Source organism: Anastrepha ludens, chromosome 3 (assembly GCF_028408465.1).
Source record: "Anastrepha ludens isolate Willacy chromosome 3, idAnaLude1.1, whole genome shotgun sequence".
Classification (NCBI taxonomy): Eukaryota; Metazoa; Arthropoda; class Insecta; order Diptera; family Tephritidae; genus Anastrepha; species Anastrepha ludens.
Genome location: NC_071499.1, coordinates 100,027,952 through 100,041,429, shown reverse-complemented (window position 1 = coordinate 100,041,429; position 13,478 = coordinate 100,027,952). Strand labels below are relative to the sequence as shown.

Sequence of the window (13,478 nt, the reverse complement as noted above, 5' to 3'; positions counted from 1 at the left end):
TTTGTATAATTTTTTGGGCATTCATGAATCGAAATTAAAGAGGAAGTTAATTAATATCGAACTTAAGCTTTTTATGCCAAGTTTTCGGAAAAGAGCATTTTTTAAGTTTGAATTAGTATTCCCTCAGGATAGGATAGGTTAAATGGCTGAAGTAAAAGAACAAAGGAGGAGGAGAAAGAAAAAAGGAACTTTGGATGAGAGGATGACGACCAAAATTGGCTAATTATGTTCGTATTAACCGCTTCAAGCAACTAATAAATTTCACCAATGTGTCATATTTAAATCCGCAATATCCGCAGGTGTAGCAAAAAAGTGGAGCCCAAATGTCTAAATATTTGCTCGATGAGAACAGAGCACCTGAGTGGAAGGTGCTGATATGATTCCAACTCATCCTCCAGACAGCTTCTACAAAAAGGAATTGAAGCAATCCCAATTCTCACCGCATGGACACCTAACGGACAATGTCCGGTAAGGATACCCATCAAAATCGAGAGGCTTTATTAAGTTTGAAGAAGTTTCCTCGAGCGCCCCCGATCTACTTGCAATCAGAAGGATAACGCGATTTTGCACGTTTACGCACAAGTCCAGCGCACGCTGAGTTGATGTATACGTAGCTTAAGTCTAGTTTATGGCCCTAACACCTGTATTTACTTAATTGCGCCGCGAGCAGCGGCAGCTTTTCCTGCGATATCCAAGAGTACCACATTCAGTACAGCGTTAAGCGCTAGAGTAGGAGTGGTCCGAAGCGTCCAATTGATTCCAATGAGGGCAGACCCTTAGACCTTTTCCAGCTTCTTAACTGATGTCGTTCTTTTCAGTGAGTTCCACAAGGCAATGACTCTGTACAAAAAAAAATTGGCTTCATAATTGTGTTATATAGCCAAAATGTAACTTTAGAAGATAGGCCCCATTTTTCCTTTTTCATTTCCTTTTTCCCTTCGATGATGGGCTTCCACGTTAGCCCTCTGTCAAAAATGAGTCCCAGGTACTTCGCCCTGACAGAGAGCACCCGCTAATGAGGGTAGAAAGACATTTAGGCATTTTATATTTTCTCGTAAATATGACGAGGTACGTCTTCACACGATTTACCGAGAAACAGCCAAATATGGTGCATTTCACAACTAAATAGATTTGAATAACCCTGCATCCATTCCGTCAGAGTATCTAAAAACTTCCCTTTGGCAATAGGTGCCACGCCATCCGCGTAAGCCATCACCTTACAGACTCTCATCTCCAGCTCCTCTAGCGAGAGAACACCGCCTTGTGGAGTGTCGCTATTCGCCTGCCGGCAGAGAGAGGCACCTCCCTTTTTATTTTGTGGATAATCCTAATAAGGTCGGTTCCGACCCTTTGCTTATCCAGAGTCCTGGAGAATATTGTTAAAATCCTCCTCAATGTCGAAGAAGACGCCTATAGTGACATCTCGATATCTTCAAAAATTAATATAGTAATGTAATTGAATAATACTCGTATAATAAAAAATATAATAATATAATTGAATATTGCATGACAACGGTAACGGTAGAGCCTTTATTTTCAACTCGGATTAATTGCACTAAAGTTCTTTTTTGGCGAACAAAGCACGAACAGTTGATAAATGCACTATTGCGAAAAAACTTAATGTATATGCCGCTAAAGTTTAAAGGCCCGTCCACATACAACATTGGCGTTGTGAAGACGTTCGCGTAGCCAAAGTTGAGCAATGCGAGCGCCAAAGCAAAGCGTCTCATGTGTCAATGAGTATCAGATGCACAAACAAAATGTTTAACCTGAGCTAATTTAAATAAGTATAAATTTAGTAAATGAATTTATTATAGTAAACTTTATTATGCAAAAAAATGCGTATTCCGCTTAAAGCTTTCGCTGCCAATGCGTTCATTATATCAAGCACTCGAGTTTCTCGCGTTGCGTAGAAGCGAAGCGAACGCCAACGTCAAGAGGTGTTCATAAACTAGTAGATAATATTCAGCAAGGTGTTTGTGCCGCTATCCATTAGTACTGGATACTTGCATATATTTGGCGGTCACATCTTCCTCCCTGCAGAACCTGCAAGTTCTATTGGATAATATTCCCAGGTTAGTAAGACGATGATTTAATCTGGACATTACAGAGAATTCCTGTGATAATTCCAAAATTATTTTTATTTATTTACATATAAACTTTGAATCAGTTTTGGTTAATGTTACATATCATTGATTTTGATTTTGATAAACCCGGTAAATTGTCCCACTATGACATTCTTTGCCTTTCCTATACTTCCTGTATCTATAAATGACGTCCCCATACTAGGCCACTACAAGTTTTGGTGTAACCTGAAAAGAGTTGAGAGCCTTGTTTAATGTCTTGCTATAAGTAGCTATGCTCCTGTCGTTCTAGTTGTATTCAAGGTTAAAGTGAGCATCTTTCTATTGCGTAGACTTCCGACTGAAATGTAGTTGTATTCTTGCCCAGAGCTTCCGAGTATCTTTTCCGTCGTCCGCAGATGCCTGTCCCTGCACTTTTCTCGGTGAGGGATTCGTGCATGTATCATGTAACAATGTTCTGTTTGTCTTATTGGTGTCATGTCCCATGGCATTGAGATTTCAGCAAATATTTCAATGAATGCGAATTTGGTAGCTTGGATAGCTGCTCTTACGATAGCCTCTCTCGCTTGGGATTCAATATGAGTGTGAAAAGTTTTAAGTTTTAGAAATTTAAGTTTAACTTTAAGTTCTACGCATGGCTCTGTTATGCATACACATGCAAGTCTTTGTAAATATAATGGTCTCGCTCTCCATAACAATTTTTTGTCAAATATTATGTTCAAGAATTTTATTTCCATTTGCACTTTCATCTCAATAATATAATATTCATTAATTTTTGCTTAATATGTATGATTATGGGGTAGACATTGTCGGTGGGGTTTAAATAAACGAAGTTTATGTTCAAATCATTGCCCAGTGCGAATCGGTCTACTTGCATTTTTTGCCAAGTACAGTTTAAAAACATTAAGTTATATGCATGTAAATGTACGTGAGTATACATTAAAAAAAAATAATAATAACAATATCATAAAGAACTACCCATAAGCGGAGAAGGCTAGCTAAATACTTATGTATGTATGTATATATGTATGCATGTGCGTGCGTTTACGTGAGCAAAGAAATCATTCTATGCACTCTCGATTTTATCAAGCATACGGAATGCAACGATCTTGTGCTGAATGAAACAACATTTTTGTTTTGGTTTGCTCAGCATTCTTGAAGAACTGGCTAAGCAGATATAAAACACTTTCAAATACTTCTGACCACTCTTCGCTCATCATCCCTTAATTCGTTTGTGTGACCCCATCGAAACTCACATTTAGAGTAATAGCTACATATGGACGTGTTACTGTGAAGGATCATGCCATCGAAAAGAGACAGACTTACTCACCCTGACATTATCAGGCAGGACACATGGGTTTTTCACTTATTTTAAATTCTCACCCTGATATAAGGGCACACACACTGTAAGATATGACCGTCAGTGTTACTCTACGGTAGGTGAGCATCTGGGGGACTACGCGAGAGTGGGCATTATAATTTAGAATCAGTTCACGTGAAGATTCTGCGGAATCAACATGTTCGCGATGTTACCAGAATTGAAAAAATAACTTTAGTATTACGTCATTTTTCATATCGGCATAGTGAGCTTTATAAAATCTGACATTAACTTCAAATTGAATTGAAGTTGTGAAAATTTAAATCTAATAAAATAATAGTTGATATGGTATTGTTCTTCGAAACCGCAAAGCATATGTGACTTTTGGTTAGAAAAAACTCTTGAATAGAAATGTAACAAAGTCTTCAAAATTGAAAGAACAATAACTATGAAGAAAGAACTAATCAATCAAGAAGAAAAAATGCTGTCAGTTAGTGAAGATCACGGATTTCGTTCGATGAGTCGTAAGTTGCAGTGAAAGCCTTTGCAAATACATGCATATGTTATATATGTAGTTAAGCAAAACGTGAAGTGACAATCATTACAGAATAAATTTTTGCAGTTCTATAAAATGTATGTTCATGCATACATACGTACATACGTATATCAGAAATTTATCATTCATACAAAGGCAAACAGAAGAAAACCAAAAGACTGAAAAAATTACACGTAAAGTCGGTTGCAAATGAATTTCTTAATATTCAGCGTTTGAAACATGATTCTTTGAAGTAGCTACATTCAGACATACACAGAGCCTTGCCAATAAATTAATAATTAAGGATGGCTTCCACATACTTGAAGTTATCTAAGTATGTATGTATGTACCCAGCTTTTCTCGTTTATTGGTAAGGCTTAAATACATATGTGCATATAATGTTTTCTTTGGAAAATATGCTATATATCATACATGCATGCATATATAAAAGCAACTGACGTAATTAAAAAAATTAAAATATGAGTGACGGTATTTACTATAGTGTTTTACAAAGGCTGAAGACATTTTCCGAAATTGCACGTTTTTCCAAGTTGCTCAACGGTCTATCACCATATGTACATACTTAGTCATGCCATAAGTTCTGTTACAAGTTAAGTCGGTTACATCATACATATATGAAATTATAATACTTTTTGTAATGAACTTAGTTTCTTTTATTAAATGTAAATATTAAGGAACATTTTTTTTAATTTTTATTCGAAATGGTAACCATTTGCTTTTACACAAGCCTTCAAACGATTAGGCCATTCAGCTATTGCAGCTCGCACGGTTTCCACTGTGCTTATACCGAAGATTGTTTGAGACTCCAAATTTCTGTGAGGTTTTCGGCAAACCTTCTGACCTCAAACTGTTGTGCAATGGACTCAGATCTGGACCTCCAGACGGTCAATCTTCTGCGGCTTGGGTTCATAGAATATTATTTTTAGCAACTGCTTGGTGGTGTTCGCCTTATGGGCTGGAGCGGAATCTTGCTGGAATATTCAACGCTCTGCGTTGACGATACTGCACAACTGCTTCATAACGCCTTCCAAGACATAATTCTGGTACAATATCCCCCAGTCTAATCCCTTTTTTCGCAGAAATTAAGAGATGTAACGCCTTTACAACCCTTGGAACAACATTATTTACGTCTTTAGAAGTTTTATCATAGATTTTGTCGTTTTGTTTATTAAAAACTTCTTCAACAGCGAAAGTCTTCTCATCTGTGAAAAGCATATTTTCAAGTCCACCGAAGAAACTGCTTGCATCTGTCATGTCTAATTTTCTTCAAACGCATTGTTAAAAGATGATCAGTTAAGCGACGAAATGTTTTCATGTGGAGATCATCTCTAATTAGTATTGGCATGGATCTGGTCGATACATTCATTTCGCTGGGCATTATTTTTTCTTTCTAAGGAGAACGGGTTTTATGCCTGCTCTGGTCCGAACCACGAGAGGTCGACCACTTCTTTTTCTGTCTGTCACTTCGGACATTTAGGAAAAACGATTGATCGTGCGGTAAGCAAACCTTCTCGAAATATTAGGGTTTTTCAGCAATTCGTAAATCTCACTTGCACTTTTCCTTAGCTTCCCACTCCATTGGAAAAAAAATAATGGAACTTTTTCCTGCGAATTCGTTCTCGCCATATGCATTGTAAAATTTGTCACAGAATTTATGGCAAGATTAAGTACTAAAGCATACATGCTTACACAAATTCTCTTTTTAAGAATGTCGTTCATGATGGTGGTCACAAAGGCTTGAATGACCTATACCGATTCAAAACAAATGTATATATGTAGATTCTTTTATTGTTTGCCAGCTGGTGTAGCACAATTGAATAGAGCTTACGAAGACCTCAGCAAGTTGCCTAGGAAATCACTTTTTACTTTTCAATAAGTTTCACATATGATTTCTTATTTTGTTTACTGAAATCGGTCACCTTTTAGATGTTTTCCGATGATACTCCATTTTATAGCCTATCTGTTATTTCAATGCTACCAAACGTTTCTTTAACCTATTGGAATAGTTTTGGCTGTTAGTAAGTTTGCGTATGTGGCAATACTTTTAAAATAATTTTTATTCTTCTGTAAAAGATTCACAAAGTTCATCGCAAAAGTCAGTTGCAGCTCTTTGTTTGAAACTCAGTGTTATTATGATACTAAACGGTCCACACAATTTTGTAAAGAAAATTTTTAAGTAAAATATTTACTTGCTCATTTACCCCGAAAAAGTTGGCAAAAATCGAATATCTGACCGCCGCAAACAAGCAAAGGAAAATTGCAAACTTCCGTTTGTGATATACCAATATGTGAGTGACTAAGGGTCCTTCAGGCATGTGGTTGCACCACCAAAAATTTTGTTTTCTTTGATATTCATATGTTTACTTTAATACTTTTTGTTTTATGAACATATATGCATACTTGTGTTCACATAATTTAGTCACCTTATCTTTTTACAATAATCGCAAAAATTGTCATCCTAAATATTCTTCGTTAAATTTTTATAAAAATATTGTTTATTGTAAAAGTGTAACTATAACCAATTAAAATCTTATAACTAGAAGTTCCAAACTTTCTACAAATTTCAAAAAAACTTAATAAATTTCAAAAACTTGCTATCAAAAATTTCAACTTTTTTATAAATATTTGTGGAAAACTTCAGGGTATGCAATTTTATATCCAATTTAATTTTAGTATAATAAATTGTAAGCTTAAAATAGCTCAAAATGCGAGTTTTTTTTTTACTTTTGATGCTGAGAATTTTCATCCATATAAAGCACACGAACAAAATCTGAAATTGAATGGGCTGCATACCCGGAAGTGTTCTAAAGATTCTGATTAAAAAGTTCAAAATTCATACGACAATTTTTACAAATTTATTAAAAATTTGTAAATTTAATAGAAAATTTGGAGCTTTGATTTATTTGAAATGTGATAATTTATGTATATAAAAATTTCGCATGAAAAGTATTGAGAATGTTGTAAAAAGGTAAAGTAAGTTAATGATATGAGCACTATGTATGTCTTTTTTTATGGAAAATATTGTATTTCAAAGGGTCTTTCGAAAGTGCCACCTAATAAATAATTCCCAGATGGTACCTTTCTTATGTCCCCGTTGACAAGTGTAAAGTAGTCAGATATACAATTTTCCACGACAGAACAACGTATTAAAATTACTGCAACTTATTATAAAAATGGTCGATCTTTAAGAACAACATATCGCAAAATTCGTGTTTTTGGTGGAAATAATCGCTCGAATGAGTTCACCATTTAAAGGTTGGTGGAAAAATTTTAAGAAACTGGTTCCGTCGATAATAGAAAAATGACTTAAACAACTTCTAGGCGCATATTTTTACAGGCCTTTATTCTTTTAGGAGAAAATTAATTGCCTTATGAAATAATGTTTAACAACAACATATTATAAGTGAAAAAATGAAATTTTGCCCTACCTTATCGCCAGACATGCGTGTAACAATTATCATATATTTACGGCTCCATAATTCCATTTCGGCAACTCATTAGTAATTTCTTTGATTGTCGTTGAAGTTGTCCAGCTTGAAGTATACCACGCACATCACCCCTCCGACGGTACTTAGAGCAATTGCTCTAGATAGTGATAAATATGTGCACATATTTGCGTTTGGTTTTTTCTCATTTCTATTTAAGTTTACCTTGCGCCAAATACAATAATTTTTTCGTTTTCAGTCTAGTTTCTTTTTGTTTTTGTTTATCTCTTTACATTATCACATATGTTTATAGGCCCGTATGTCTTCTTTAAAGTAATAATATTGCGTTATTAAACGGACTCTGCGCTTTTTACATACATAGTATGTCCGTATGTATGTGTGTGTGTGTGTATATGTATAGGTGTATGTAAATAGACATTTGTAGAATGATACATATCCGGGTGTATGCAGATGTACTTGCCAGTTTGTATACACTCATGCCTGCGCACACAGAACGTATGTATGCACATATGTACATATGTAGGTGCGTATCTGCATATGTATGCTTGCCACGTAAACACCTCATGCGGGTGTTATCAGACTGCTTTCACTAGTTCCACGGCAATAAAAAAGCAAAGGTGTTTTGCTGCTCCACCTGGCGACGTCAGCGGCCTGGCCCGTTGTCGTTACTACAACGCCTTCTCTCGCCCTGAAACCATGCTGCTATCATTGTTGTTACTGCTTTTGTTTAACTGACGCTGATAAGAACACTGCTTCGTTGCCACTGTGGCCTATAGAAGCACTCCCAAATAGACAGCAAAGGGGCTTTAACTGTCCCTGCCCGTTGGGGTTTTTTTTAATTTTTATATTTACCCATGCATTTTTGCTCATTTCTACATAACATTATATATGCAGTATGTACATACATATGTAAGTGAAGGAATCCATGTTTGTATTTAGGTGTGGGTGTAGTTATTATTAGTAGTTTTTTGTTTAATGCTAACGCAAGCAACAGTTTTTCGACCGTTTTAACAAAACCCCACGAGTTAGACGAGATACAAACGTACAAAAATTTATATCTCAACCTAAGGCCACAAAATAGTCAGTGTTTAAACAAACGCACACAGGCGACGAGCATGTACGAGTATCAATATACATACATATGCTCGTACATATGAATGACCGCGCAGTGATGATTGTACAGTCGTACAGTCATATTGTAACACAGTCGGTTGACACGACTCGCGGCCACCGACGATAAGTGGTGCGAGCAAAACTGGGTCCCTCAACGCCCTCAACATTTATCGTTATTCAAACTTAATTTATTTAACATTTTTCCATGAAATGTGGGAATATTTGAGGTGGTGAAAAAACAACAAGGCATATTATCGTTAAATACACGAACAAAGCTACATACATATATGGCCCGTTTCGACAAATATTTGCACAGCATTTTTACTTTTCGGGCAGAAGAATAATCCGAACGTATCTAGGTGAATGAAAATATATATATATATATGTACATTCATTTATTTACATACATACGTACATACATATGAATATAAATACATATATAATTTGCACAATAAAGTACATTATCGTACTTGTATTTACATATTTATGTATGGATACACATGTGTGTATTATCATTGGCTTCAAGAGAAAAAGAATTTGAATAAGTTCATTACCTTGTTCTTTGTTCAAGCATCACTTTGTTTAGATTGAAAACTCTACCATTGCCGGACACTTGACTCAAAGTTGTTTCAATTGTGCTGACTGATTACTTTTAAATATTCAAAACTTTAAAAGGTTAAGTCTAATTATTTTGATGCATCTAAAAATGTATACGAGATACTCATTTATTAAAGAAGTTGTTCGAACATTTTTTTCAAACATTAAATTTCATAATACGATTAGCGCCCTGTGGTACCAGATTCGTTTTGGAGAAATCGGTTGGTTGGTTGGTTAAAGTGGTGATTCATCCATAATTCAACTATTTTATTGCTACATTCTCGCTACCAACTTAACGGTTATTTATAGCAAAACTATATCTAGTCTGTGCGGTTTGAGAACCTTATTAGATTGTTGACGTCTAAGCTAAACAGTTGTTCGAGACAGGATTAACATTCTCTTCTTCCATAACGCAGGGCATTCACAGAGGAAATGGAAAATTGTTTCCTTTTTTCTGGTTGTTTACAACAGTGTGTGATGGGATACTCATTTTGACTGTTTGTTTCCCGACAGACCAAAAGTCAGTTATGACTGCCATGAGTCTCCAGGCGTCCCGTCGTTTCATGTTTATTAATGTTGACGCTTGTTTCAGGTTGTAGGTGGGCCATAACGTTTTGCTAATTTATTCATGGCAGATCCCCCTCTTGCCAGTTCATCTACTTTTTCATTACCTTCAATGTTCCGAGAGCCCGGGAATCAAGTTAAGGTAACGTTATGGTTTTTACTCAAGGTGGTAAGGCTATTCATACTCGGAAGAAATACAATATAATAACTATATTATTGCATATACATGTGATCACAAACAATAACCGCTCAAGTCGAAAATCGTATTTTCGAGAAAAATCACTTTATATATCTGTAAATTGTAAAGAAGCCCATACGTTATGTTTTTATAAATAATTAAAAAAATAATTATGTGGAGTTAGTAGTTTCACGTAAATATAGACCTTTATTGGTAGAACGAACGAAGAATATGGTAGCTCAACTTGGGCGGTTGTTGATTGTTACTTTTGTTTTCATTTCATTTTTTTTTAATTTAGTTTAATTAAGTTCCAGTTTATTTTTTTATATTTTCATTTATATTATATTACTGCATCGCTCTTGAAAAATCCAGTGATAATATCTTTGTAGAAGATTTTCTATGTCTCTCAAGGCATTTCCTTTCGAGATACTTTTAGCAGGAATTATGGAATGATTAACTCTACACCATGACTTGATCTCATATTGAACTTATGTTTTGCCAGATAAAATTAAATCTATAGATCCTGTTGGATGATAACCAAATTGTAGTTGTATATTGCGTTTTAACTCTTGAACTATATGAGCGCATATTTCACTCAAATTAATTTTATTTAAACAAGTGAAAGCTCCCAAAGTATGTTGTACTGAAATTTTTTTGAAATAAGTTAAAAAAATAAGCTATGCTTAAGAGACTCGGGATAAGTGTTGCACATGCTAAAGAATTTCAAGATCAGTGCATCGAAAGCACCAGCAAACTAATCTTTTTATTTTTATATTTTAAGTTTTTTTGATTGTATTTTATTTTATTATAACATATATTGTATTACAATATTTTATTTCACTTGAATTAAACTTATTGTACATTGAAAGTAATTTTCGTCTGCATTTTTTTCCTTACTTGTATATCCATTAAACGACGATAGAGATAAAATACATAACACAGCCTCCAACGAAGTTTCCACATTAGTCACAAATAAATTAATGTAAATGAAAGCACATTAAAAACAATATAGCACAGTCTTTGATATACATATTATGTATGTGTATATGAGTACATTCTTAACATTTTGGCATACAAAAAAAAACGATTAATTCCTTTTACTTAGAGCTTTCAATATTATCCTTTCAACTTTTACCCCATGTCTAATCCAATTGTTACAAGGCGCCAAAAATCTATTGTCCCAACCTCTTACAAATACTCCCACTCATCTGATGGCCAACTGTCTGATAATGTAATACAAATCCATAATACATATCTACATATTAATGTTTAGCAAAAACTGGAATAAATTAAGAGCCGCTAGGTTGCCTAACCTCGACGACTTCGCCCGGCATAAATATTTCGCAATTAGTTTTGCTTGGTGTGCAGTTACTTTCATATGTAATAAAACGCAGAGGCCAATATCCATTCGTATAAATGAAAATTACCTTACAAACACACTCAGACAATTACTGTGGGTTCAATTCAGGACCATATAAATTTTGTTAATTAAAGAACAGAAGAATCAAAGAAACCCGTATGAGAATATATTTGTATACAGACATAATTATATACATACACATACATTTCGACTTAATACTTTTTTTGTAGAGAACTAAGCTGCATGCTATATTTAAGATGCAAAACTTAGAACCCATCTCAAATAAAGCTTTAAATAAGTACTATATTACAAAAATCACATTGTTACATACTCATGAATCCTTCGAATAAGTGTGTGCTCTAAATTCTTTGTGAAATACTGAGGTCCAATTTGGTATATATCAAGATAATAATCTCATCAAAGTGAACATGTATTACGTGTGTGAAAGTAACAAATGCATATACTTTTTTCCAAACACGAATGGGAATAAAAGGATATACCCTTCTAATAGAAAATCCAGAAAATCCCTAGTTATTGTATTAGACCAAATGATGCGTCAAAAGTTAGAAGTGACGCGCCACTTGGAAGGCATTGAGCCAACACAAAGCAATGATTCAGCTAACAATACTCGTACAATGTAACAATCAATGTTGTCATAATCGAAGTTAATATCGGGCGTTAAAATCACTGTAACGAATCTTTGCCACCATTTTCGCATGATACTTACTGACAAACTGACATAGAGGGAACAGCTGGAACAGAAAGGGTTAAACAAAGCATGCCCATATCTAAGTAATGCGGGTCAGAGGTTACACAATGAATCAATTGGTTGTTCCATCATCACGTCTTCTTTGTTGAATTTGCAGATGCAGTATTACACTGATTTCGCACATACTAAATGCATATACACATACATATATGGTATGTACATACCTAAATGCAAATGGAATGCCTGTGTGCGTGTATATAAAATTGTGTCATTCGGCATAAGTTGCTGACAACTTTCGGCACCCTTTCATAATTTTCTATTGAATTATGCCAAATGGACGCAACACCATACGCACTGACATTATGTCAATTTGTAGTTGAGATATTTAGCAGGCGGTCGAGTTTATTGATAACAACAGATGCCGTCTGCGCGTCAGTCATCAGCTGCTGCTCAACTGTTTATGGCCCGAAGATAAACCGATTGCCTCGAGCACACGCACACGCACACATATACGCAACCAATTGAATCAATATTTACGATTGTATGTGACACTCCTCCGTTTCCCTTGCCACTATTACTGACGCGCAACTACTCCAACTAACTTTGTAGGGCACGATTTATCAGATAAATAAATACAAACAGTCGATAGTTGTGGGTGTAAACTTTGTACCTGCTAACTTCCGTAATCCACAACACAAATACCCAACCTCGTACGCAGTAATGTTGGTACAAAAAAAAAACACACCAACGTATGTATGTGCATGTTTTTGTAATTTTTATATTCGTCCTTATGCGAAAACTACCTGGGCACAAACACCTACATAGTTTTAGTGAACTACCATCAGCTGATAGTTTCCACAAAACAATCATACTTACATACATATATTATATTACTACAACCACCAAAGTCTTCAACCAACCAACTAACCAGACCACACGCCAACCAACCAATCAAAGAAAGTTAGGATGCCTCGGTTTATATGTGTCCGAAACAAAACACGCACACGCTCCAACGCACTTGAAGGCACCATACGAAGGGTTTTACATCCTTAAAACAACACAGGCGAACAAAATAGGAAACCATTGACCATTGGTCGATTTATTTCCGAAAGCAAAGCAACGAGCCTAAATTAGTTCAAAACACTACTACTTATATATATGTACATATGTACATACATACAAATATGCGATGCCTTGTGCAAACAGGTTTTTAGGCAATGAATTTAGGGTTTCAAGATAGCTTACGGAGCAGAATTATATCATTTTCATTTATGATTCCAAATGTGTATTTACATACGCATATGTGTGTACCTACATTTACACACATACACATGTTATGTATAGGCTACTGCTTTGGGGGCAATAAACCATTAATGAAAATTTGAATTTCTTGGTCTATTGGTAAAAACCAAATGTAATACAGAAATCTTATAAGGCCCTTTTTGCTTGGATCTATAACCTCATAAGCCATTTTGGTAGAATTTTTTTAGATGCGTGGCGGAATTTCCTTTCCCATGTAATCTATACTATAAAGGTGAATGTCTGTCTGTACG

The 13,478-nt window shown here is 35.1% G+C and overlaps 1 protein-coding gene across 2 annotated transcripts in view; it reads left to right on the top strand.

Annotated features, from left to right (window-relative positions):
* Positions 1–13,478, top strand: part of LOC128858605 (B-cell lymphoma/leukemia 11B) — a 111,499-nt gene that overhangs the window by 67,362 nt on the left and 30,659 nt on the right. Inside the window, exon 1 of one of the 2 annotated variants that reach the window (XM_054095010.1) lies at positions 3,678–3,926. The exons of the other annotated variant lie outside the window; for it this stretch is intronic. Coding sequence (XP_053950985.1) covers positions 3,851–3,926 — 76 coding nt within the window. The 5' untranslated portion in view covers positions 3,678–3,850. Of the gene's footprint in view, positions 1–3,677; positions 3,927–13,478 lie in introns of those variants that run through there. 2 annotated transcript variants of the gene reach the window in all.